The 26981-nt window shown below is 41.1% G+C and overlaps 1 protein-coding gene across 1 annotated transcript; it reads left to right on the top strand.

Moving 5' to 3' along the window:
• The first annotated feature begins 518 nt into the window (after positions 1-518).
• LOC130917478 (odorant receptor 131-2-like) lies at positions 519-26808 on the top strand. The gene is made up of 3 exons (XM_057838925.1): positions 519-558; positions 776-834; positions 25851-26808. The coding sequence occupies exons 2-3, from the start codon at positions 827-829 to the stop codon at positions 26788-26790; spliced, it is 948 nt and encodes a 315-aa protein (XP_057694908.1). The 5' UTR covers positions 519-558; positions 776-826; the 3' UTR covers positions 26791-26808.
• Positions 26809-26981: the final 173 nt, after the last annotated feature.

Here is a 26981-nt window from a genome sequence, read left to right on the forward strand (position 1 = left end):
TATTTTGGAACACATAAATTCTTTATCAAAGTACAAATGAACACATACTGTATATAACAATAATAATGTGGTAGTCCTTACCCACACTCCCCTCTGCTGGCTTTTATTGTTATGACGCTTCCTGTTTTTGATGTATGGAATCACTCCAATCTTGGCTCACCTGGGAGCACACCTGCAGCTCATCAACAATCAACACTGCTCATAAGGATTGGCCTGGGCAGCAAACAGGTGCCAGATGATTCTGCCAGTCACCATTGATACATCGCCAAGCCTTTAGTTTGTAACTCTTGTCTTCGAACTCTTAACTAATTCCTTTTTTTGCTATCAGGACACCCACCCATCAAAGCCCTCACAGCCAGAGCCACTGCCATTGACCATTCAACCCACCAGCCGCTCAACACCTTGCCCTTGTGTAACATAGTTTAAAAAAAGTTTTATAAAATCCAGTTAAATTGAGAAAAGCGTCATCTTGTGGTGCAACCGCATAATTGCAGGTGCGCTTGCTGCAAGTGGTTGTGGGAACGTATCCACTTCAGTCGTCGTGGATTCGTGCTCAAGGTAACATGTTGCTGAAGTCTGTGGGCAAAGTTTTCATGATTTAATTGAGAAATAAGAAAATTCAAGTGGCTGGCTTCGTTTAGTTAGCGTATGTGAGTCTCTAGGTGATATCAGTGTTCATTGTTTTTGTGTATATTGCACCGTTTTATCCACTACATGAGCGAAGCCATTCACAAGTATTGAGTTGCTAAATGCTAACGCAATGCTATTTTTCTAGATGGTTCTGTTGCCCACGTGACGTTGCCTTTTTCTTTTTCCCTTGCTGCAAATGCATAGGTAGGTTGCAGAAGTTTGTGAAAATAATATTTTGTATTCAATTAGCAATTGCTTAGTGTAATATGGGGGAAAAAAAGTTGCTTTATTTGTTGGAAACTACAGTGTATTTTTGTTTATTATAAAAAAATGTACCACTATACGATCACAATGTTGAAAGTCAGTCGTCGTGGATTCGTTCTCAAGATGATTCTGTTGCCCACGTGACGTTGCCTTTTTCGTTTCACCTTGCTGCAAATGCATAGAAATGGTCAACAATTAAAAAAAGCTGTCAACACAAGCCACCAAGTTTCCTCGGTTCCTTCGTGAAGGCATCCCAGAAAACAGCGTTACACTTGTACATAAATATCACTTCATTAGGTAACGGCGTTACTCCCAACACTTGCCACGTTTACATGGAGCCAAATATTCCAATTACAATCTGAATATTTGTTCAAACCGAATAAATGTGTTCCATATAAACACCAGATTCGGAATGAACAGGCCCAAACCGAATGGAATTTCATTCCAATTCACAGGGGTGGAATATTCCTTTTCCCAAACCGATTAGAAGTAAAATTATATCATGTAAACAGGGAAGCGGAATGGTGTCTGGTTGCGTTCTTTCTGCGCATGCTCCGTACTGACGTGGTGACGTCACTTGGAGACGTAAGTAACGTTACTTGCAACATGGCTTCCAAGCACACGCACAGCGCACCCACACAACTTTTTAAATGAACGGCGTATCATTCTGAAGTTTTGTTTCCACTCAAAAAGTTAAAACAGCAGCTGATCTGACGATCGATCTCCATGTTTTGCAACGTGACGCTTTGTTTTGATTAATCTGCGCATGTCAGACGGCAGTTGTCAAACGTCCTTTCGGAATAAATGCTGGATCGGAATAGATGAAGTGACATGTAAACAGCTGATGTGAAATTTCCATTCGGAATGATTTGAATCGGTATGAATAAAAGTCAGCATGTAAACGTGGCTACTGTTAACTGAAATATATTTTACTGCGCACAGCTTCAAAACTAAAACATTATACAACAAACACAAATTTCCCCTGACTGTCAACAATTATTTTAGAATTTTTTGGAACATGAACATTTGAACAATTACAATAGTAAAAATACAAATAGTACAAAATAAAGACAGGGGAGCACACATTCCTGATAGAAAAAATAAAAATGAATACAGCGACCTCTCTGGCTGAAGCCCTCATGCACACCTTCAAAGGAAAAAATGTGGCGGGACCATGAGTATTAACTCCAGCTTCGTCGGCTTAAATGTCTTAAAAAGAGCATTACACTTGCTGTACCCAAGTTCTATGAAACACAAATACTCTCTGAACAAGCTATGCTACATTGAAAAGCAACTTAACTTTCTTATTTAGCGTTTTTTTGTACATGGAGGAATTCGGCCTGATGTCACGATGACGTTACCTCGCTTAACGTGTCGCCATTTTGTGAAGGGGGTACGCACAGCTTAACACAGACCAACATTCCATAGACAGACGTCTGAAATTCATTTATTTCAGGTGTGTTTTGCATCTTTTTTCCTAAAAACGTCTTAAGCGTGGCTTAGTATTATCACGAGTCACTGCCGACAGACGCGAGGAGGCGATGCAATTTAAAATTAGCGTTTATTGGCGTACAAACCTGCCGATACAAAGTTGCAGCTGATAGCTGGATAAACAAAGGAATGGCCTGCAGTGGAGTTCGGAAACATCTACAACTACCTCATAAAGTCACCCAGTAAGTTGACTTTTATCAATTACGTGGAATATGTACTGTGTGGAACTGAGAAAATTGGTAGTAATTACGAAGTGATTATTTCTGCCGTTACCGGTAATTGGCCTCCAAGCTTTATTTAGCCATCAACACGTCACGGCAAAATAACCAATTCCCACCAGGCCAATAATATACCGATTGACTAATCAGAGCAGTTCACGGCAAAAGAAAAAAAACGCTTTGCGAGTTGCCGGTTAAGGTAAAAATAACCACTGCCTAGTCTATTGAATCCTAGCAGCTAATTGGGGCAAAATATAATCGATTAAAGTTTACTCACCAGTAATAAAATGTCGGCTGCAAACGTAAATGTGCTTGGATTTAGGTTCCCACAGGCGAAAATAGTCCACGGAACCGTCTTTTACTGTTCCTCGATTAATTGCGCTCAGCCATTTGTTACTCCTTTTTTTTCTCACGTGGAAGAATGAAGAACTTCAAATGCGGCTCCGAACTCTTCCTTGTGTGACAACCTGCAACACAGCAACTTTTAGCCATTCCGACGGAAAGACGACAAATAAGACAAAGGTTCAATGCGTTTCTATTATAAGTGACTGGTCTTTTACCCCATTGTCAATATGGCGACGCTTTGTTGTGGCTGGTGATATCATTAAATGCCCGGATGTCAGTCTGCCTCTATAGCACAACACACAAACACAAGAGCAACTTCACATCATACCTGCCTCTGTGTCTGCAGTCTCGTTAACAACTGAAGAGAGCGCGAACACAGGAGGAAGTGACATCACGACGAAGTCAAAGGTCATGTAGATAAATGAAAATAAATAATGGTACTTCCTATAACAATTCTCATAAATGTTAAGCTAATTACTATTTTTTGAGAAATGCAATTTAGAAAAAAACCCAACTTTGGTGAAAATTACTTTCGACCATTTTACACATCGGTTACACTACTACTGTGTATATAATAATAACTGATAATTATTCATTGTGAATCAGATTTTTCATAAAGGGTGTCATTTTAAAGCTATTCTTAGTGTAGAATCTGAATTTATAAGTATGTGGTATTAACTCCAGAAATCGTTATTTATATGATGAACATGACGTGCTTTTATTTTGAAATGTTCACCGGAAGTACATTTGCTAAACCGCTAACCGAAAGCTTTACACTCCGCACTTTTCGTCATTGCATATGGTGTCAGTAACAGATCCCCCCCCCCCCCCCCTTTTTTTTTTTTTTTTTTTTGGTCTGCAAATGCTGTTAATCAGCATTTTTTCATGTTTGAAGTGTCACCTTTTAACCGCAAGTTTGCATTTTGGAGGAGACTGCCAATGCTTTATAGCAAGCTAACATAGGTTGTATTTTGTTCCCCATTAGCCTCAATGTAGCAATGCGAACGTTTACAGCAGGGGTCCCCAACCTTTTTTGCACCACGGACTGGTGTTATTTGGGTCTTATTTTTCACGGACCGGTGTTCTGACAAATTTTTCAACCCATCAAAAATTGCAACGATGCGGTTCTGCGCATGCGTGTAACGTTAAACATAGCCGCAAAATGCACAAATGCAGCGATTCCATAGTAAACACTACAAACTGTCTTGAAAGAAAGGAATATTAACTTACGTTTGATCATGGAAAGACTTGTAGAAAAGTTCTCCTCAGATTCATCCTGCCATGTAAGCTTCACACAACAGCTGCACACCGCACTCACCATTAACGACTTCACCTTGTCGTTAAACATTAATTAAGAAGCCCGCTTCACAAAGATATGATGTTGGAAATTGTAGCAAGGTTTTCAACGCTCTTGTCGCGATGTCAGGATATTCCAGAATGACTTTAATCCAGAACCTCGGTAGAGTTGTTGTCTCAAATGTACGTTTAATAAGGTCGCCGTCATTTGCGATCTCTGTTTATTCACAAATGGGTCACGAATCCACTCCTTCGCAGTTCGTGGGTCTTCGAGGTTGTAGGCTCGTCAGGTGCCCTTTTTGCCGTAAAAATATCCTTTTCGCCGTAAAAATATTTCCAAAGACGTCTGTTTTCCTGTTATTTTCGCTCGTGTGGGGGCTAATTATTTCCGGGAACAAATGTGCTGCGCCGCGGCCTAGTAATACGCTATTATCGAGGACAAGTGCACATAGATATATTATATACACAAAGAAGATGTACTGCTAGCAGTCCAATCAATGGACTTCTATGACATCATTGTAATCTATCCCGTAGTATTATATCTAGAGTAGACAGAGATATTGGTGTGTTAAGCAGGGGCACAGGGTTAATTCGGCCAGAATGCGGTCGTTATTAAATTAATTTTTTCTTTGCGGCCCGGTCGCAAATGCGCCACGGACCGGTCCGCGGCCCGGCAGATGGGGACCCCTGGTTTACAGTGTTTAATATAGATTTGTTTCCTTATTTTGTATGTCTGAACTTGAATTCTACGGTGTGTTGATAACCAGTAAACATCTGTGAAAAGAACTGGAGTCTCATATGCCATCAACACGCAAGCACTAATGTATGCACCCACGCACGTGACAATAAAACGCAACAGTGAAAATTACCAACCTCATTTTTATTTACCGTGCGATAAATGGACTCATTGCATATCGCGACAGGCTTAGCAACTTCAATAAAACGTGTCGCTAGTTAGTTAAATGGATTTACAATCTGCCAGCTTGTTGTCTCCTATCGTCTTCCAAAATTACAACTGGGTGACGGCGCTTTCGGGGTTCATTCAAAGCCCTCGTGCAGCCTGGTATGCAAGCTTGGCGTTGAAAAGACAGGACAAAACAGTGTAGCCTCCTTTGTTTTGTTAAAATAAGTCAATGTATGGGCCACTCTGGTGCACTTTTTTGGCTTTGTGCCGCTTTCTCCGCTTGCATACCAAGCTTCCGACGTTGTCAACTTTCCACGCATTTGTTTTTTTAACCCTTCATTAAATGTTGACGGGATATTGTGCTCGTCAACGCATTTACTTAATCAATGACGTTGACTAGTCGGGACAGCTCTAATATTTACCTTTGGAGATTAAATATACTGTATATGTTGAAAAAGTTTTTTCATAACACCACCTGATGCAATGCTTGCTACTATGTCACGTTGAATAAGGTGCTGTTGGAATGGAAAAATTAACTGTTGAATAAAATGAAAAAACATAATTAAATGCCATTAGAAATGAATGGGAAATTTGGACGTCCAGGAACGTCAATGGCATCACTCTCCATAAGCGTCAAAGGAATTGGGGCAGTTTGGGGGACACGTCCTATTGATATCTAGTCATTTTCTGTTGATTTGGGGGAGAAAAAAAATTCCCATTGAAAATGAATGGAAAAAAATTTGGACATCCATGGACGTCAATGGTATCAACCTTCATAGGCGTCAATTGAATCCACGTACATTGGCATCAATAAAATGGAAATCCATGATTAAATACCATTAGAAAGGAATGGGAAATTTGGACGTCCATGGACGTCAATGGTATCAACTTATATAGGTGTCATTGGAAAATAAGTACATTGGCATCAATAAAACGAATAAACATGAGGAAATGCCATTGGAAATGAATGGGAAGTTTGGACGTCCATGGACGTCAATGGCATCACCCACCATAAGCATCAATGCAATCAAGGGCATTTTGGGTACACGTCCTATTGATATCTGGTCATTTCCTGTTGATTTGGGGACATTGTTTTTTTGCCATTGGAAATGAATGGGAAAAACGGACGTCAATGGCAGCCCCCCCTATAAGCGTCAATGAAGTCGGGGACGTTTGGGGGACACGTCCTATTGATATCTGGTCATTTTCTGTTGATCTTTCCCAGGTAAATATAAGTCCAAAGTGCACATTGACAGCTAAGATGTTCTGAAGCTCCCCATCAGAGTAAATAAAACTAAATATGATAAATAAGCCTCATCAACTCTTTCGTTGCTCTTAAAGATTTGATCCATTTTATGTTGCATTGCCCTTTTTTGTCGCATCAATTCAACAAGCTTTTTTTTTTTTTTTTGCTCTTCCAGAAAGCATGCACATTTGAACCAGTCAGAGCTAACCACCTCTGCTGATCACATGTCAGTATGTCAGCCAATACGGATAACCGATAACGGATAAATGAGTCCAGGCGTTTTGCTGTGCTGCGTGCATTCGCACATTGACGTGAGTCATAATCGTCAGACTCAGATAACTGCAGCAGCTGGGGAAACCTCCATGCCGTCCATGGAATAAAATCAATAATAAATATTGGTGTAAACGGATTACGCTACACAAGCACTTTATTATGCTTGTTCTTAACACTTGTGTATGTAAATCTGATGTTGGTAGATTGTTTTCTTCTTGGAGCTGAAATGCATGTGTGGCAGCTTAGCATTTTTTTTTTACATAGCGTTTTGACAGTTGCTGTCATATTTTCGAAATCAAAGCACCGTGAACCGGAACAGCATTCCATCCCTGAATCTTATACTGGAACAGCATTCCGTCCCTGAATCTTATACCGGAACAGCATTCCGGCCCTGAATCTTATACCGAAACTGCGTTCTGGCCCTGAATCTTCTACCGGAACTGTGTTCCTGACCGTTCTGGCCCACTTTCACCCCTGGGAGTATGCCATACTCTCAATGTGAAACATTAAAACTGTTCAGACCAGAGGTTGCGCTAGACTTTTTCGTTGTCTGTCATTTTGACTGACAGGGTCATAAAAATCCGGTCATAATCTATTTTTACCGGTCACTTAAATTTTTAAAATGATAATAATGACATATTCAATAATATTTCGTTTTCATTCATCTGTCCGAACAAGCTTAACAGAGAATCCACACCGCGCCATCACACATCAAGCAGCTGTGCGTTATTAGCGCCTAGCTTGCCTTGAACACGGCTTTTTAGGAAGGGTCGGACTTGACGACAGTCATAAAAAAAAAAAAATTGGAAAAAAAAAAAAAAGGGTTTGAGGATAAGCCTGAGAATGATCGGCTTTCTCTCTGCTCCATAAAAGCAATATTTCATCATTGCTTACACGGCCGAGAGTCAGGGCAAACTGCTCGTATGTGTGTGTGACATGCACGAACAGTGCGTGCATGCTATCGATCCATATACTTTGAATATAAGCCTGTACAGGGATTGTTTATGCTTGTTATCTGTGTCCTCTTTTTAATAAGCAAAATATATCCATGGAATGACGGATGACAGCCAGCATGTGTGATTGTATGGTCATTTGTTTTGATGCTTCTACAGGCATATATAATCCCCGTTTAGGCTTATATTCAAAGTATATGGATCAATAGCATGCACGCACTGTTCGTGCATGTCACACACACATACGGGCAGTTTGCCCCGACTCTCGGCCGTGTAAGCAATGTTGAAATATTGCTTATATGGAGCAGAGAGAAAACCGATCATTCTCAGGCTTATCCTCAAACCTATTTTTATTTTTTTAAGACTTGTCAAGTCCGACCCTTCCTAAAAAGCTGTGTTCAAGGCAAGCTAGGCGCTAATAACGTACAGCTGCATCGCTACCATAGCTACCGTACCGTCTCTCGCTTTTTGATGACGTAATTGCTGCATTAAATCCGATTTGCGGGACTGGACAGTACAGACCGCCGCAACAGTCTGGAAAAATGTGGCCCAGATCGGATTTAGACCACATACGAAAGTGACCCAGATCGGATTTGAAATGGTCCCGTTCTATGCGACTTGTCACGTTCAGACCTTCAAGTTAAATCGGATTCGTGCATTAAGACCTGTAGTATGAACGTAGCCTTAGTTCGGACACTCAGTTGCCTTAACATTTTTCCGAGTAAGGCCAACGACGTCATGCATCAAGAGAGAGACAGTAGCTAATTCATATGCTCACTCGCCACCCTGTGGTCTGGGGTGTGAATTGTTGCAACCTGTCAAAATGACAGATGGACTTCAGTTTTTTCCGTCACCGTTTTTAAAAAAACAGTCAACGACGGAAAATATTCGGTTAACGCGACCCCTGGTTCAGACCAACCGGACACTTAGACTTCCATTCTCAGTGTCAAACAGCTAAACAGGACAGGTTTTTAATTTAAAAAAAAAAAAATGTATTCGCCAATTCTTGGCATCCTCGAAACGACTACCGGTAACTATGGAGATAGAATAGTGCCAAAAGAAGTGAAATTGTAAAAGGAATTGTTTTCTGTAAAATGACAAATTTTAACTTGTAAAAAAAAAAAAAAAAAAAAGTTAAAATTTTCATTTTACAATTTCATTTCTTTTCGCACTATTCTATCTCCTCACATAGTAGTCCCTCGTGACTGTATGCAAATGCGAAGTGATGCTTCATGGCGTTGCAATCGTGTTGATGAAAAGGTGGATTCAAGGTTGCAGCGTTTGCACACGCGTGTTCAGCACTGGAAAAGTCGACAGTGCACACACACCTCTGAACGCAAGAAGGTGAGTATTTAATCAGGGAATGGTTGCTGAATAGAATCATGAAATTGTCCTCATGGATATGCTTTGTGTCTCTTTGGCAGGGACACTCTGTTTTGTCAATGTGTTCAGAAATGACTGAATTACATTTTGTTTTTCCCCCTTTTTGACAGTTTGGATCCCTCCTTGGCAAACGGTGTGACTGAGTTGGTTCACATATCTGTGCTTATGTTGCAGCAGCTTTTTAAATGTATTACAAAATGCATTGTTTTCCCTTTCCTGACAGGTTGGATCACCGTTGTACAATATAACCCTATTAATTTGATGTTTTAAATCTATGTGTTATGAGTAAATCATTTTGATGGCAAACATTTTTTTGCAATGTGGTACCAAATGGTTACAATTAAAACATTGTTGGTGATTATTACAACTTAAAACAATTGTAGTATTGCGAGAAAAACACTCCAGAGTGAATTATAGTTTTGCTATAATGTCATTCTTTTCCAAGTCAGTTGAACTTCTCATCCCCCTCTAGCCAGTGGCTGCTCCAGAAATTTTTCATTCGGGTGGCCAGATGGAGCCACATAAAATCTTGGGGGTGGCACACCGAAACTAAAAGCCATAAGTCTTTTTTTAATGTTGTTGCAGGAAGAGATACGCCTACTCATATACTTCTCGTTACCTCGCTTCTGTGACCAGTGTTGGTGCTGACTGACTCTGTTCTGCTTCTGTCTGATCTTGTTCCTCATCACAGTGCTCTATCACCGATGCTGGCTGTGCATCATCGTCATGCTGCTCTGTCTGTTTCTCTCCTCCATCCTCCTCCTCCTCCTCACTAAGCCTCTGTTGCTCCCCTGTCGTCTCTTTCTCTCCGCCTGTGCTTATTTTCTGGAATTGTGTGTCGACTTCATTGCGGGGCCAACTGTAGGGTGGGCGCGGCAAGTCGTGCCCACCCAGTCAAAATGTCGGGAAATATCTATTGTAGCGTCGCACATGATATAGAGAAAGCGCGGAGAGTTGGTCTCACCTACTTCTTTTTTTTTTTTTTTTAATAGCAGGATTAACGGTTTTCCAACGTCGTTTGTTATCCGCGCGCTTCCTCTTTCTCCTCCAGACACATACACGCACCCTCCGCTCGCCCCGCACTCTCCTACTCATCCAGCCACACACACCCATCCGTGCCAGAGGCGTTCGCTGACGGGAGGAAGCTGATAGAACAGCAATTATATTGCGGGGTCGTTACACTTAATATTCGGTCAACAAAAATTAAAAAAAAAAAAAAAAAAAAACACAATATCTGTACCATTACCATATGATTGGGTGGGTAGCCGCTTTCCACCCGACAGAACATAGAAAAGTGTCTTGGTTGTTAGTCGTACGGACTACTAGAAGTGTGCAGCTCGTAACACACAGGGAGACTTGAGGCCCAAGTACACTGCATGCCTGATCGTTGCGGTTCCGGTCCGACTCCGGTAAAAAATAGCGCCGGAGCCAATCCGTTCCCATTATATCCTATTGTTCAACGTATACCGGCCGCGTCAGTGCTCCGGATTGACTGCGAACCACCTCCGGCGTGCCGCATGCCCGCCGGATGGTATAGGCTATTTTCTATTTCTGCCGGACACGCATCCGACAAAATGGGCGAAGCTGGGCCTGACGTCAAAAGCCCAGGTGCCTAATCACGGTTTAAACACGAGCGAAAATGGATGATGAGCGCTTCATCATGGAGGTGGAAAGTCACAAAGTGATATACGATGCAGCAGATCGTTACTATAAGGACACCATTAAAAGCGAAACTGCAAAGTGTCCTATTTTGTGTGTTTTTCTGGCAATGATATCAAACACGCGACGTGCTAAGCAAAAAAAAAAAAAAAAGCAGCGTATCTGGAAGTGGTTCCACTGCAGAAATTCTCTCTCCCTCTCCAATTTTTCGTGCCCTGCGCACAAACAATCTCGGTTTGTATACAGAGTCGAGGGGGGAAAGTACGAAAGAGAAAAAAAAGACACCCACAAGTTTCGACCTGGTGGTCTATTCAAGACGTTTCTCTTTCTTCCCTACATTTCACTTGACTCTTAATAGAAAAAACAAGTTTGCGCTGGGTACATGAATCTGCAGTGTTGAGACACCAATTCCAAGTACGCTGTTTTTTAGTTCGTGTCGTATATAATTCGCTATCCATTTTATAAATATGACAGATTATTTATCAGTTGTTTATAACAGCTCTATGAGATGTTATGTGCAGTGGCGCCTCCAGAAATTTTTCATAGGGGTGGCCAGATGGGGCCACTTAAAATCTTGGGGTGGCCAAGACTAAAAGCCATAATTTCAGGTTTTCATTATATTATTGCAGTAAAAAGGTCAGGGGAGAACTATCAGAAAGACATTAGGACACCACTACTGATATACTTTGGTGTGTTGTGTAGTATTTGATGTTACTAATGATTTGATGTGCATAGTCCGTAACTCTCCAGGCAACATTTTGATGTTTTATTGTGTTATGTATATATTAGGCATAAGGTGTACATTTAACTAGGGCTGTCAAACGATTAAAAATTTTAATCGAGTTAATCACGGCTTAAAAATGAATTAATTGTAATTAATTGCAATTCAAACCATCTCTAAAATAAGCTATATTTTTCTGTAAATTATTGTTGGAATGGAAAGATAAGACAAGATGGATATATACATTCAACATACTGTACATAAGTACTGTATTTGTTTATTATAACAATAAATCCACAAGATGGCATTAACATTATTAACATTCTTTCTGTGAAAGGGATCCACGGATAAAAAGACTTGTAATTCTTAAAGGAAAAATGTGAGTTTGTATATTGTGACTAAATATTGCCATCTAGTGTATTTGTTGAGCTTTCAGTAAATGTTACTGTAGCAACTTAACTGTTCTGCCCAAATGCATGATGGGAAGTGGTGCAACCATGACTGTGTGTGGTGGCTGCAAATGCTATATTTTCTCTGCATTGGGTACACTACAGGGTGTTAAGAAAAAGATCAACTCCTGTCATTCTTCCCCACATCGCGTCCCACAATATTTATAGTTGCTGTGGGAGAGATGACAAAGCTTTTGTCAATTAAAATCACAGCCCCAATGAATGCTTTTATCTACTCCACTCACTCGACACTGCCTCTTATCTCTGTATTGAAGTAGAATGACGCCATTGTAAGCTGTTTGCGGCAATGCGTGAATGAGTCGTACTGCGAATGCGTTAATTGCGATAAATATTTTCACGTTATTAATTGAAAAATAATAATTACCGCCCGTTAACGCGATAAATTTGACAGCCCTACATTTAACAAAACAAAATGAATGCATTAATTTGGGATGAAATGCATAACTGATGCTTCAACAATCTAACGATATACTGGCAAGCGGGGTGGCCAGTGGGGTGGCCAACCAATTTATAGGGGTGGCCGTGGCCACCCCCTGGTGGCGCCATTGGTTATGTGCCATAAATTTTAAATGTGCACAAAGATAAAAAGGCACCGACACAACCAAGGGCATAATAGCCCCCCTGCACGGAGCCCTGATCTCAACATGATTCAGTCAATCTGGAATTAAGAGACAGACACAACTAAAATATTGTAGCGTCGCCGGTGTTTTGTCGACCGGGGCTGTCATCGGTGGGTTAATTTATGCACCAACGCGGGGCTGTCATTGGTGTGCTGGTGCACCAGCCCGACGCTCTGATTGGTGGACTAGATAGCGTCAGTGTAAATACAGTGGGGAGAACAAGTATTTGATACACTGACAATGGAAAAAAAACCATTGGCAGTGTATCAATTACTTGTTCTCCCCACTGTAGTTGATGTTTTTGCATTGTTGAGGTGGTGGTAAGTTAATAAAGAAAAAGAGGAAAAAGGCGTTGAAGCTCGTGTGGTGTTTTCGCGGCCAAACTTCCGCTTAACAAACGTTACAATATCAATATGCAAGGAAAAAAATGTGCTCTCTCTCTCTGCTTCTCTGATGAGTACATACTACAGACTCCGTGTGTTTGTCGTTGTTTTAAATGGCACATTATCGCGCGCGATCACGCGAGAGCTCACGAGGGGACAGAGTTGGCAGACCGCAGCCGTGCAGCAGCCGGTGTAGGTTCACCATCCTCTTCCCCTCACTATCCACTTGCTCTCACTATATAAGCTATATAATTGGCCGAGGAAATGCTGTCCCGTGAAATGCCTGTTTAAAAATGTTCCCGTTGTTACTTCTTGCGTTCGCTTAAAAGTGCCCATTTAAAAAGGAAAAGCGATGGATGATACTCGACGCAAAGCGTATTATTAACAAATGTTAAAGTTGTATAAACATATAGCGAGAATAAGGAACGTCACTGACAAGTGCAGGCCCCCGCGAGTGGATAGTGAGGGGAATAGGATAGTGCACCTACACCGGTGTTCTGCCAAAATATCTTACATTGGCGAAACGTCCTACATTAGTCGAATTTGACACCTAAAGTACTACCGTGCTCTCTAAACTTTTGTTTAGATGCATACAGGAATAACGTACTCAAAAAATGCCTGCAGAAAATACTTAAATGTAGTTATATCAAATAAGGACGGTTTAAATACGCTACTCGACTAATGTGGTCAACTGTTTCAAAGCTAACACAAAAAAACACAATGGTTAAAAGTATGAGAGGGTAATACATGCAAAAAGTATCTTTGAGGCTGTGAAAAGGTTCTAAATAACTAAATAAAAACAAAAATAGTGAGTACTCGCCGCTTCCAACCGATGTGCGCATGCGTGTGAATGCATGCGCAAGCGCCCTGAGCATTGTGTAGGACGTTTCGCCGTGTAGTAAGGAATGGCCGAACAGCGGTACGATTTGCCTGTTTTTGACGGACTGCGTGGCACACAGTCAACACTGAACCGGTGTTCGGCCATTCTTTACTACGCGGCGAAACGTCCTACACAATGCTCAGGGCGCTTGCGCATGCATTCACACGCATGCGCACATCGGTTAGAGGCGGCGATTACTCACTATTTTTGTTTTTATTTAGTTATTTAGAACCTTTTCACAGCCTCAAAGATACGTTTTGCATGTATCACCCTCTCATACTTTTAACCATTGTGTTTTTTTGTGTTAGCTTTGAAGCAGTTGACCACATTAGTCACGTGGCGTGTTTAAACCGTCCTTATTTGATATAACTACATTTAAGTATTTTCTGCAGGCATTTTTTTAGTACCTTATTCCTGTATGCATCTAAACAAAACAAGTTTAGAGAGCACGGTAGTACTTTAGGTGTCAAATTCGACTAATGTAGACGTTTCGCCGATGTAGGATATTTTGGCAGAACAACGGTAGTACTTTAGGTGTCAAATTCGACTAATGTATAACGTTTCGCCGATGTAGCATATTTTGGCAGAACACCGGACCGGAACTGCAACGATCACGCATGCGGTGTACTTGGGCCTTGAGAGAGGTGATAAACCTACACAAAAACACGCCTCCAGCAACGTATCTATGAATCATCAGCGAGACACAGACAGCAGACAGAAACTGCATTTCAAGCCGTGATGTTTCTAAAAAACGAATTAGCAAAAAATAGAAATTTACTCGGACATACCTAAGGCTACGTTCATACTACAGGTCTTAATGCACGAATTCGATTTTTTCGTGTTTTTCCGACTCGAGTGAGGTATTAACTTGACGGTCTGAACGTGACAAGTCGCGTAGAACTGGACCATTTCAAATCCGATCTGGGTCACTTTCGTATGTGGATCAAATCCGATCTGGGCCACATTTTTCCTGACTGTCGCGGCGGTCTGTACTGTCCACTCTCCCAAATCGGATTTCATGCAGCAATTACGTCATCAAATAGCGAGAGAGACGCTACCGTACCGGTGCAGCTGTGTGTTATTAGCGCCTAGCTTGCAGTGAACACGGCTTTTGGGGAAGGGCTGGGCTTGACAACAGTCATAAAAAAATGAAAATGGGTTGAGGATAAGTCTGAGAATGCTAAGTTTTCTCTCTGCTCCAAGTGAGCAATATTTCAACATTGCCTAGACGGCCGAGAGTCGGGGCAAACTGCCCGTATGTGTGTGTGACATGCACGGACAGTGCGTGCATGCTATCGATCCATATAAACTTTGAATATAAGCAGGGGTGCACATAATTTTTTCGCCCAGGTTCTCAGAGGAGGACCTGGAGATGTGACTTGGTCCTCATTGAGCTTGAGAGCCGACCCGCCTGATGCGATAAATTTATGACAAGCTTTACTTAGAGCCAATTAACTTTAATTAATTATATTAACAATTAATGCTTGATTAACATCAACTGGCACAACAAAATTGGCATTACTTTGAAGTGAAATGTAAAGAAATAAACATAAAAGCACCAATTCAAAATAAAGGGCATTATGCGGCTCCCACATTAACTCCAAGCCTTTTTAAAAGTGGGATGTCCTCCTCATGAGAGCTCATTGAACGTGCATGTTTAGCTTTGTAAAATGCGAGCAAAAACACGTTTGTCAGTGCATGTCACTGTTCATTACCTTTATTCCGCGACTTGTCCATAGGGCGAGTGAGGTCATGTCTGACATCGATAGTTTGCTTAATTGCCACATGCTCTCTGTTTTTTTCGTGCTTTTCAAAGTTTGGATGGCTGAAATTCTTTGACCCTACATAAAATGCCCTGCTCTTATCGGCGACATTGGGATTCTCATGGCACATTTTATACCGCATTTCCGTGCGAGCATCATTTGCTTCTAGCCATGGTACCTCCTGTAGCCACTTTTCAGCAAAAGTCCTTTTTTTCGGTCGCTCCGGTGACGTCTCTGTCGTCTGTCTGTCTTTTGACGGGGGTGGGGGAACGGGGAAGTAATTACTCAGTGTGGCCTGCCTCTTCGACATTTTTAGAAGTTATTTTCTCGTGTCCGCCGCAAATACAGTGGTCAGCCATCGGTACGCAAAAGCGTATGGAAGCCGTTGAGGACTAGCGCGTTTGTCTACGTCCAGTACGCATGCGCGCATGCGGACCACTTATGCGCACCCCTGAATATAAACCTAAACGGGGATTATTTATGTCTGTTATTTGTGTCCTCCTTTTGAAAAGCAAAATAGGATATCCCTGTAATGACGGATGACGTGTGTCATTTGTTTTGATGCTTCTGCGCATCCGGGTCTTGCTCAGCGCGTGTCAAGTAATACGCATGCGCACTAATTCGCAGTTCGACAAGCGCTGAGCAAAACGACCCGCATGCGCAGAAGCATCAAAACAAATGACACACGTCATCCGTCATTCCAGGGATATCATATTTTGCTTTTTAAAAAGAGGACACAAATAACAGACATATATAATCCCAGTTTAGGCTTATATTCAAAGTATATGGATCGATAGCATGCACGCACTGTCCGTGCATGTCACACACACACGCACAGTTTGCCCCGACTCTCGGCCGTGTAAGCCATGCTGAAATATTGCTATATGGACCAGACAGAAAACCGATCATTCTCAGGCTTATCCTCAACCCATTTTTATTTTTTTTATGACTGTTGTCAAGTCCGACCCTTCCTAAAAAGCCGTGTTCAAGGCAAGCTAGGCGCTAATAACGCACAGCTGCACCGCTACCATGGTGTCTCTCTCGCTTTTTGATGACATAATTGCTGCATGAATTCCGATTTGAGAGACTGGACAGTACAGACCGCCGCGACAGTCTGGAAAAATGTGGCCCGGATCGGATTTGAACCACATACGAAAGTGACCCAGATCGGATTTGAAATGGTCCAGTTCTTTGCGACTTGTCACGTTCAGACCGTCAAGTTAATGCCTCACTTGAGTCGGAAAAACACAAAAAAATCGGATTCGTGCATTAAGACCTGTAGTATGAACGTAGCCTAAGACCTGTAGTATGAACGTAGCCATAGATACAAGCTTCTCTACACTCAGCCACACGGACACTCTCTCAAAGGCTAGGTTCATACTACGGGTCTTATTGCACAAATCCAATTTTTTCTTTTTTTTCCGACTCGAGTCAGGCATTAACTTGACGGTCTGAACGGGACAAGTCGCATAGAAGTGGACCATTTCAAATCCGATCTGAGTCACTTTCGTATGTGGTTCAAATCCAATCTGGGCGACATTTTTTCAGAACGTGACTGGCGGTCTGAACTGTCAAGACTCCCAAATCGGAATTCATGCAGCAATTACGTCAGCAAAGAGCATAATGTGTGTCACAATTAGAGATGTCCCGATAGATCGCCGATCACGTCATTTTCAAAGTATCGGAATCGGCAAAATAATATCGGCCATGCCTTTTTTTAATATATATATATATTTTTAATTAAATTGTTTTCTAATTGTGTTTAACGTTACTAACATAATATGTTACACTCATCCAGAGTCTTTAGTTTAGGTTTAAGGTAGTGTTATCAAATTAATCCTGATAACGGATGTAATTAATTAAAAATATGTATGATGTTAAAATATTTAATGCAATTAATGCATGCGTTGCACAACCTAGTCTCGCACTGTCGCGGTCAATCTGTAATGGTGCTATTTTACCCATATAGAGAGATAACAGGCTGCGGATACCAAGTAGGGTGAATTTTGGCAACATTTCGAGCATATTTTAATTGGGTAAAGTCTTACAATCTCTCTCCCTACGATTAGAAATATCATGAGGAGCAATGTGGGGAAGCAAGATAGCACTTGATCTTTGTCTTACCACCTTAAGTTGGTCCACAACGCTGAGAAGATATATTAATTGGTCGCACTACGCACAGTCATGGGTGCACTTCCCATCATGCATTTGGGCAGAAGTTAAATGCCTGAATTATCATTGACTGAAAGCTCATAAAAATCCACTAGATGGCAATATTTAGTCACAATATACAAAGTCACATCTGGCCTTTAAGAATTACAAGTCTTTCTATCCGTGGATCCCTCTCACAGAAAGAATGTTGATAATATAAATGCCATGTTGAGGATTTATTGTCATACTAAACAAATACAGTACTTATGTACTGTATGTATATATTCGTCCGAGTTTTATTCATTTTCTTCTTAATGCATTGCCAAAATGTATATGATCGGGAAAAATTATCGGGAATGATTGGAATTGAATCGGGAGCAAAAAAAAGCAATCGGATCGGGAAATATCGGGATCGGCAGATACTCAAAACGATCGGGATCGGATCGGGAGCAAAAAACATGATTGGAACAACCCTAGTCACAATTATTAGCACCCCTGGTGTTAATACTTTGTACAGCCCCCTTTTGCCAACAAAACAAGGTCTGGGGACTGAGATGGCCATGGGTGGAGCATGATTTTGTGTCTGGTGAACCATTTCTGTGTAGATTTGGCCATATGTTTAGGGTCATTTTCTTGCTGAAAGACCCAGTGACGACCCATCTTCAGCTTTCGGGCAGAGGGCAACAGATTTTGATTTAAAATGTCCTGGTATTTGAAAGCATTGAAAAGCACCTCATACCCACTGTGAAGTATGGGGGTGGGTCAGTGATGCGGTGGGGCTGTTTCGCTTCCAAAGGCCCTGGGAACCTTGTTAGGATGCATGGCATCATGAATGCTTTGAAATACCTGAACATTTCAAAATCCGTTGCCCTCTGCCCGAAAGCTGAAGATGGCTCGTCACTGGGTCTTTCAGCAAGACAATGACCCTAAACATATGGCCAAATCTACACAGAAATGGTTCACCAGACACAAAATCAAGCTCCTCCCATGGCCATCTCAGTCCCCAGACCTTGTTTTGTTGGCAAAAGGGGGTTGTACAAAGTATTAACACCAGGGGTGCTAATAATTGTCACACACATTATTTGATGTCAAATAATTATTTCTTTATGTGGGATTTTTTCCCCACTGAATAAATGCACTTGTATTGAATGTTGGATTTTTCTCTTTTTTTCCATTAAGGTCCCATATTATTTGAATTTAAAAAATTATTAGAAGCTAAAAAACACATCGTAACCAGGGGTGCCAATAATTGTGGAGGGCACTGTATAATGACAGACATACAAATATGATCGACAGAGACAGACATATGAACATGACTGATATGATGACAGACAGATGTGATGATAGGTAGGTAGTTATAGTTAGGTAGATATAAGTAGATAGATGAATGATAACAAATTTTAAAAAAATAAAATAAAATGAACCCCCCAAAAATTAATGCAGCCTCAATGGGACACAAGCCAGTGTCCTACTTGCGCCAGTCCTAAGCCCGTAGAAATGCAGAGGGTTAAAAAAAAAAAGCCTTCATTGGGGGTGCCCCCTCAAGATTTCTTAGTGCCCACTCTGGTGGATAAACCTAGATCCGAGCCTGCTTCGTTGTCTGATAATTGACCAGCAGCAGCTAGTACGTGACGTAACTTAGTTTCACAAGTCGAAAACACTTCAGAAAGCTGCTGTAGGAGGTGTGTAACAGCACCATTTAGCTCTTAAAAAGCACGTTATGATGATGCATGCTTCTCCTTCTTTTACAAAGGAATATTCTGACTTATATACTTACCACCAGTGTTGTTAATCTTGCTGAAAAAAGTAATTAATTATAGTTACAAATTACTTCTCCCAAAAAGTAATTGCATTAGTAACTCAATTACCTGAATGTAAGAGTAACTTACTTATTACTTGGCAAAGTAATTGGTGATAATTACTTTTTTTTTCCCTCAAAAAAAAAAAACAAAAAAAAAACATTGGCCACACGATGGGAAGTTTTTTTGTGAAGGTTTTTGGTACAATTAGCCCGAGCCCAATTCTTTACCCTAATTTACCCTTTACCCTGAATCAACTTTTAAAAGTTGTTAAAATTGCTCCCATTATTGCATTAGTTCCCTTCTCTCTACTTTCCACATATGAAAGTTTTAAAACTGTTTCATCATTTAAAGATAGATTCAAGTCAAGATTTTGCCGATTTAGAAGTATTTTAGATTACGGTAAAAGTTACTTAGGTTCGCTAGGAAGGTTCTCTACAACAGAGCCGTCCTAAAAAGTCTACTGCTTTAAGATGGCGGCTGTCTACTAACTCATTTAGTGCCATGTCTGTCATTTTGCATCTAGTTATATCTATGTACAGTACATGTGATATCTACCATGTCTACCATATCTACCATAACATGCGAGCGTAGTTTGTAGGCTATCGGCTACAACATGTATTATTGGAGCTACCTAGCATCGCATTTGCTCGGCGTCACAACTTTCTTGCCTCCTCACTACTCCTGCTCTGCTCTGTCGTCTCGGTGAGTCCGTCTCCCTCAGACTTTTCGACCAAAATAGTAACGCATAGTAACGCATGCCTTTCCGTCCTCAGTCACGGTAACGGCGTTGCCAAGATGAGAAAAGTAATTAATTAGATTACCCACTACTGAAAAAAATAACGCCGTTAGTAACGCCGTTATATTGTAACGCCGTTATTAACAACACTGCTTACCACTTACCGTATTTTTCGGACTTCAAGTCGCACCTGAGTATAAGTCGCACCAGTCATGAAATGCCCAACGAAGAGATAAAAAAAATTTTACAAGTCGCACCGGAGTATAAGTCGCATTTTTGGGGGAAATTTACTTGATAAAATCCAACACATAGAACAGACATGTCATCTTGAAAGGCAATTTAATATAAAAATACAATAGAGAACAACATGCTGAATAAGTGTACAGTGCATGAACAACGAAATGCGAATATACTGTCCTCACCAGGACGCTACGGCTCGGTCGGTCCTGGCTATTCAGCGGGCTAAACTCCCAAATGACGATGCTGGACGTCCGTATAATTCGCTGAATCAATTTTGTCCTCGATACCAAACAGGTTCGCATCGACGTAAATAAATGATAATTAGGTTAGGGTGACCAAACGTCCTCTTTTGCCCGGACAAGTCCTACTTTCACGTAGTATCTTTGTCGTCCGGGCGGGTTGTACAAATTCATAAAAATGTCCGGTTTTTATGATTTTTCACGGGACCAATTTGAAGAGAATCCCTCCGGCCGCTGGGTGGCAGAAGTTGACATGGCTCCTACTAGAAGGGAGGGGAAAAAGTAGTTCTTCTTGTTTTCGTTGGCAGTTTACCCCTAGCATGAGGCATGACCGCCATCTACTGGGTTGACGATTTGGCCACAACGCCTGCCCAGTTGTTAAGTTTTTTACGTTAACAACGTATATAATGACAACTGTTGACCTCTGTCGGAGCTTTGACTGTAAAATGCCGTTTGGTGTCGCATCGTTGTGCTGCCGATGATTGTAAACTTTTATAGCAAAGTTTGATTTTTGCCTCAGCTAGCTATCAGTAAGCTAAACCACGCCAGGCATTATGGGAAACGTAGTTTTGGACTGCTACGTTTGGAAACATGCTGGTTGAATAGTTTGTCAGTTTATTTCGGTTTTTGTTTGTGTGCAATCTAGAACATTGAATGAGAATATAAATTGAATGGGAATAACAATTCGTCAAGGACAATTGTTGTGATAGTAATTTATAAAAATGTTTAGTTGGCACATAGGCTCCTGTGTGTATGTGTATTGACTGGACTACATTTCCATGGGTCTGCATTCTATATATATATATATATTTTTTTTTTTTTTCAAACTGCATTTTTCCATCCAGAGTGAGGGGGCACATTTTAATAAGAGTGATATAGGCATCTTTGAGTGAACTTGGAGTAAAACTCAAGTATCTTGAGGCCGGGCTGAGTGTCCTTTTTGGAAATCAAAATATGGTCACCCTAAATTAGGTGCTTTTACAGCAATGACATGACACAAATGCTTAGCATGTGTTCGCTACCATTAGCGCATCGTTCAAACAACCACACAACTGGCTCTAAGTATCCTATCGCGGGTGGAAAACACACAACAACAACAACAGAAAAGATGATACACACAGGTGTTGCCTCTGTAGAGATATTTTACAAGCATAAACAATGAACGTAGTTTTGCAGCCGTGTTTCTCTCTCTTGCTAACTCGCCCACTCAGTCAGAGCTACGTAGCTTTCGGTCTTCTTCTGGCGTGTGAGCGCTCTTCTTCACGTAAACAAGTGCAAGTGCGCCCCCACGTGGGCGTGAAAGCGCCACAAACTAAAAGCATGCATATCAATATAAAAAAAGTCAATAATACAATTGCACACACATTGCCAAAGGCAGAACGCGAACGTGGCCATAGCCATTAAGTTATTCAGATAACTATAGCATAAAGAACATGCTAACAACTTTACCAAACCTTCAGTGTAACTCTCCAAAACACCAAAATAACACGTGAAATGATATCATAATATGTTAATAGTTTCACATATAAGTCGCTCCTGACCCAGTTGGGACCGTGTGCTTTGGTCAGATAAGACCAAGATTGAGCTTTTTGGCAACAAACACTCTAAGTGGGTCTGGCATACCACGAAAGATGCGCATGCTGAAAAGCACCTCATACCCACTGTGAAGTATGGGGGTGGGTCAGTGATGCTGTGGGGTTGTTTTGCTTCCAAAGGCCCTGGCAACCTTGTTAGGGTGCATGGCATCATGAATGCTTTGAAATACCAGGACATTTTAAATCAAAATCTGTTGCCCTCTGCCCGAAAGCTGAAAATGGGTCGTCACTGGGTCTTTCAGCAAGACAATGACCCTAAACATATGGCCAAACCTACACAGAAATGGTTCCCCAGACACAAAATCAAGCTCCTCCCATGGCCATCTCAGTTCCCAGACCTTGTTTTGTTGGCAAAAGAGGGTTGTACAAAGCATTAACACCAGGGGTGCTAATAATTGTGACACACATTATTTGATGTCAAATAATTATTTCTTTATGTGGGATTTTTTCCCCACTGAATGAATGCACTTGTATTGAAGGTTGGATTTTTCTCTTTTTTTCCATTAAGGTCCCATATAATTTGAATAAAAGAAAAAAAATATTAGAAGCTAAAAACCACATCTTTTTCAGGGGGGCCAATAATTATGGAGGGCACTGTATGTATTCCGTTGTGTTTGAAATAATTAAAACACCTTTGCAATATAGTGTTACAGTATGACATTTATTCTTTATCTTATTCACATTCAGATCAAATTAAGACTTGTAAAATTGACAATGTCATTTGGCTATGTTGCACTTAAGTCCTTATTTGATTTGTTTTTGAATTAGATGAACAAATCAACGTCAGACTTGCTCAACTACCATACTGTCACACTTGGATGAAATGGAGCGAACTCAAATGCAGAATTCAGTCTGTTGTTAACAAATGGTCAGAGGCAAGAACAAACTGAGGGCGCTCCAGAAGGAGGAAATAACGGGCTATGAAACAAAAATGATATAAACGAGAAACAAGGACGCCAGACGAAAAGTGCTGGAGTAGGTAGCTACTAGTACAACAAAGGACTAGGCATGAAGCGCAAAGAACAAACTGACAACTTACAATATCTGTCCCTCTGAAACGCATAAATATTACACATGAAGGAAGCCCACTTTGTGACAGTAATGTTGTTTTTATTGTTAAATAGATATGTGTTAAATAGATATGTGTTTAAAGATGTTCAGTTTGGAGATTTTAAAAAACGGTTATTTTGAAAAGTCATATTTTTGTAGGAAGAGAGAGTATGTCATCAAAAATATAAAATCAATATAATGTTCAATACAGTATTGGTTTGTTTGATTATTTTAGGAAACAGAGCATTCATAAAATTCAGTTACAGTGGGGCAAATAAGTATTTAGTCAACCACTAATTGTGCAAGTTCTCCCGCTTGAAAATATTAGAGAGGCCTGTAATTGTCAACGTGGGTGAACCTCAACCATGAAAGACAAAATGTGGAAAAAAGAAACTGAAAATCACATTTTTTTATTCTTTAGATAATTTATATGCAAATCATGGTGGAAAATAAGTATTTGGTCAATACCAAAGGTTCATCTCAATACTTTGTTATGTACCCTTTGTTGGCAATATCGGAGGCCAAACGTTTTCTGTAACTCTTTACAAGCTTTTCACACACTATTGCTGGTATTTTGGCCCATTCCTCCATGCAGATCTCCTCTAGAGCAGTGATGCTTTAGGGCTGTCGTTGGGCAACACGGACTTTCAACTCCCTCCGCAGATTTTCTATGGGGTTGAGACCTGGAGACTAGCTAGGCCACTCCAGGACCTTGAAATGCTTCTTACGAAGCCACTCTTTTGTTGCCCTGGGTGTTTGTTTGGGATCATTGTCATGCTGAAAGACCTAGCCACGTCTCATCTTCAATGCCCTTGCTGATGGAAGGAGATTTTCACTCAAAATCTCTCGATACATGGCCCCGTTAATTCTTTCCTTTACACAGATCAGTCGTCCTGGTCCCTTTGCAGAAAAACAGCCCCAAAACATGTTTCCACCCCCATGCTTCACAGTGGGTATGGTGCAATTCAGTATTATTTTTCCTCCAAACAAGAGAACCTGTGTTTCTACCAAAAAGTTCTATTTTGGTTTCATCTGACCATAACACATTCTCCCAATCCTCTTCCGGATAATCCAAATGCTCTCTAGCGAACCGCAGACGGGACTGGACGTGTACTTTCTTCAGCAGGGGGACACGTCTGGCAGTGCAGGATTTTAGTCCCTGGCGGCACATTGTGTTACTGATAGTAGCCTTTGTTACTGTGGTCCCAGCTCTCTGTAGGTCATTCACTAGGTCCCCCCGTGTTTAGGGATTTTTGCTCCCCGTTCTTGTTATCATTTTGACGCCACGGGGTGAGGAGGGAGTTGAAAGTCCGTGTTACCGAACGACAGCCCCAAAACATCACTGCTCTAGAGGAGATCTGCATGGAGGAATGGGCCAAAATACCAGCAACAGTGTGTGAAAAGCTTGTGAAGAGTAACAGAAAACGATTGGCCTCCGTTATTGCCAACAAAGGGTACATAACAAAGTATTGAGATGAACTTTTGGTATAGAGCAAAATAGAAAAAAAATAGACCACTTCTTTCCTACCATGATTTGCAAATAATTTTTTTTTTTTTTAAATCAAAAAATGTGATTTTCTGGGGGGTTTGTCCACATTTTGTCTCTCATGGTTGAGGTTTACACATGTTGACAATTACAGGCCTCTCTAATATTTTCAAGTGGGAGAACTTACACAATTAGTGGTTGACTAAATACTTATTTGCCCCACTGTATTCTTGAGGCATGTTTTGCAGAAAGAAATTGCAATGTTGCAAAAATAAAGAAGCACTACGATTGCTTTTTGTTTAGTTTTCTCAGAAATACATTTTAATGTTACAACAAGAAAGAACCAAAAAGTGAAATACAGTTTAGGAAGTCTTTTTGTGAAGGAAAGGTAGGTATTAAGAAAATGTTCACTCTTTTTTGTGTGATAAAAATCAGTTTTCTTTTGAGGGAGAAATAGTACTGTATAGTGATATATTGAGCTCCAAAAAATTGATAAAAAAACGTATTCTTTTGAGAGAAATTAAAGCATTTTAGAAACAAAAATCAATATTTAAAAGAATATTTTCTTAGAAAACAATTTTAATGAAAAAATAAATATTTGATAATATTGTAGTAATAGGAAAATTGTCATAAAAGTAGATGTTACTTACAGAAATAGTAGTTGCGTTACAAAAATAAGGACATATATTTCAGTGAAAAAGTAACAGTTTGATATTCATATATATATATAAAAATTCCACAGAGCATGTTTTTAAAAAAAAACTTGTCGGTGAGAAGACAATAAAATTATACAGTTGTACAAAGTGCTGAATTTCTTTTCATCAGGCAAAAAGTCATTTCCCCCCAGAAAGATGGTAATTATGTTAAGAAAGACATTTTTTCTCAAGAAAAGGCCAAAGTGGATACAATCTCATGTTTTCATGACACTTTATTAGAGAAAATTGAGTCATTTTCCCCTATAGAAAATGAATATTTTTAGAACAAAGATTTGACAACTTCATATTTTCTCAAAAAAGACAATATAAATCAGTTTTTCATCTCCTTCACGACAGGTGGCGCGTGCCCAAAATGTCTTCCCCTGAGCTCCGCGCAAACGTGACATGGTCGCTCAACCAGGCGAGGGCCATCATGATAGCAACTGTGCTGCCGTTGTTCTGCGTGTTCCTGTCATGTGCCGGAATCATGCTATACGCTATGGCCAAGCTTCCTCACTCCCTCGACACACCTCGTTACCTCCTCTTCGCGTGGATGCTAGTCAACGATAGCATCCAGCTGATGTCGTCCGTGCTCCTCTTCATGCTGGCCATGTTTGGTGTGCGGTTGGCGCTGTTCTGCTGCATCTCCCTTATCTTCATTTCTCAAGCCAGCTTCTTCAACTCGCCGCTAATCCTGGCCACCATGTCATTAGAGCGCTTTGTTGCAATCTTCTACCCGTTGCGCCGCCCGGCCGCCTGGCGAGCCGACCGCATCTGGGTCATCATCCTGGCCATGTGGCTGCTGGGCTGCATGAGCCCCGTCTTGGAAAACATACTCCAAGATCCACAAACCTTGACCGTCAGCAGCGAACCCGTGCTGTGCAAGGGCCATTATCTGAATGCCACTCCAGCCCGGGCCTTGCACCGCGCAATCAACAGCGCGATCATCTTTACCCTTATGACTGTTGTCATCATCTGGACATACATAGGCATCATGGTGCAGACGCGCAAGCTGCGCAGGGCCGGGGATTCAGCGAGTCGCGCTCAGCGCACAGTTCTGATACACGCCGCACAATTACTGCTCTGCGGGCTGGCCTTCACGATACCTATTACTGAAACGCTCATTAAGCTAGACTCCATCCAGTCAAGACATTTAGTGATCTTCTTCAATTACCTCTGCCTTGTCCTTTTCCCGAGGGCCCTCAGTCCGCTCATCTACGGATTCCGGGACCAGACCCTGCGCGGGCAGATGGTTAAGGTCTTCGCGGCCAATGCCAGGTCGAAGGTCGGTGCCTGAAAATGGAGGCAGTCATGTTGTAGGAAATTATAATGCCGATTATTTTTTTCTCAAATAAAGGTGGAATTTTGGGCATGATAACAGTTTCAATGTTTTATCAATATTCTTTTATTTATCCGAGGTCGGATCATGGCTGTTATGTACGGGATGGAGGAACTAGTTGCGTATCGCAGACACAGGATTTTATGGAT

Source organism: Corythoichthys intestinalis, chromosome 6 (assembly GCF_030265065.1).
Source record: "Corythoichthys intestinalis isolate RoL2023-P3 chromosome 6, ASM3026506v1, whole genome shotgun sequence".
NCBI lineage: Eukaryota > Metazoa > Chordata > Actinopteri > Syngnathiformes > Syngnathidae > Corythoichthys > Corythoichthys intestinalis.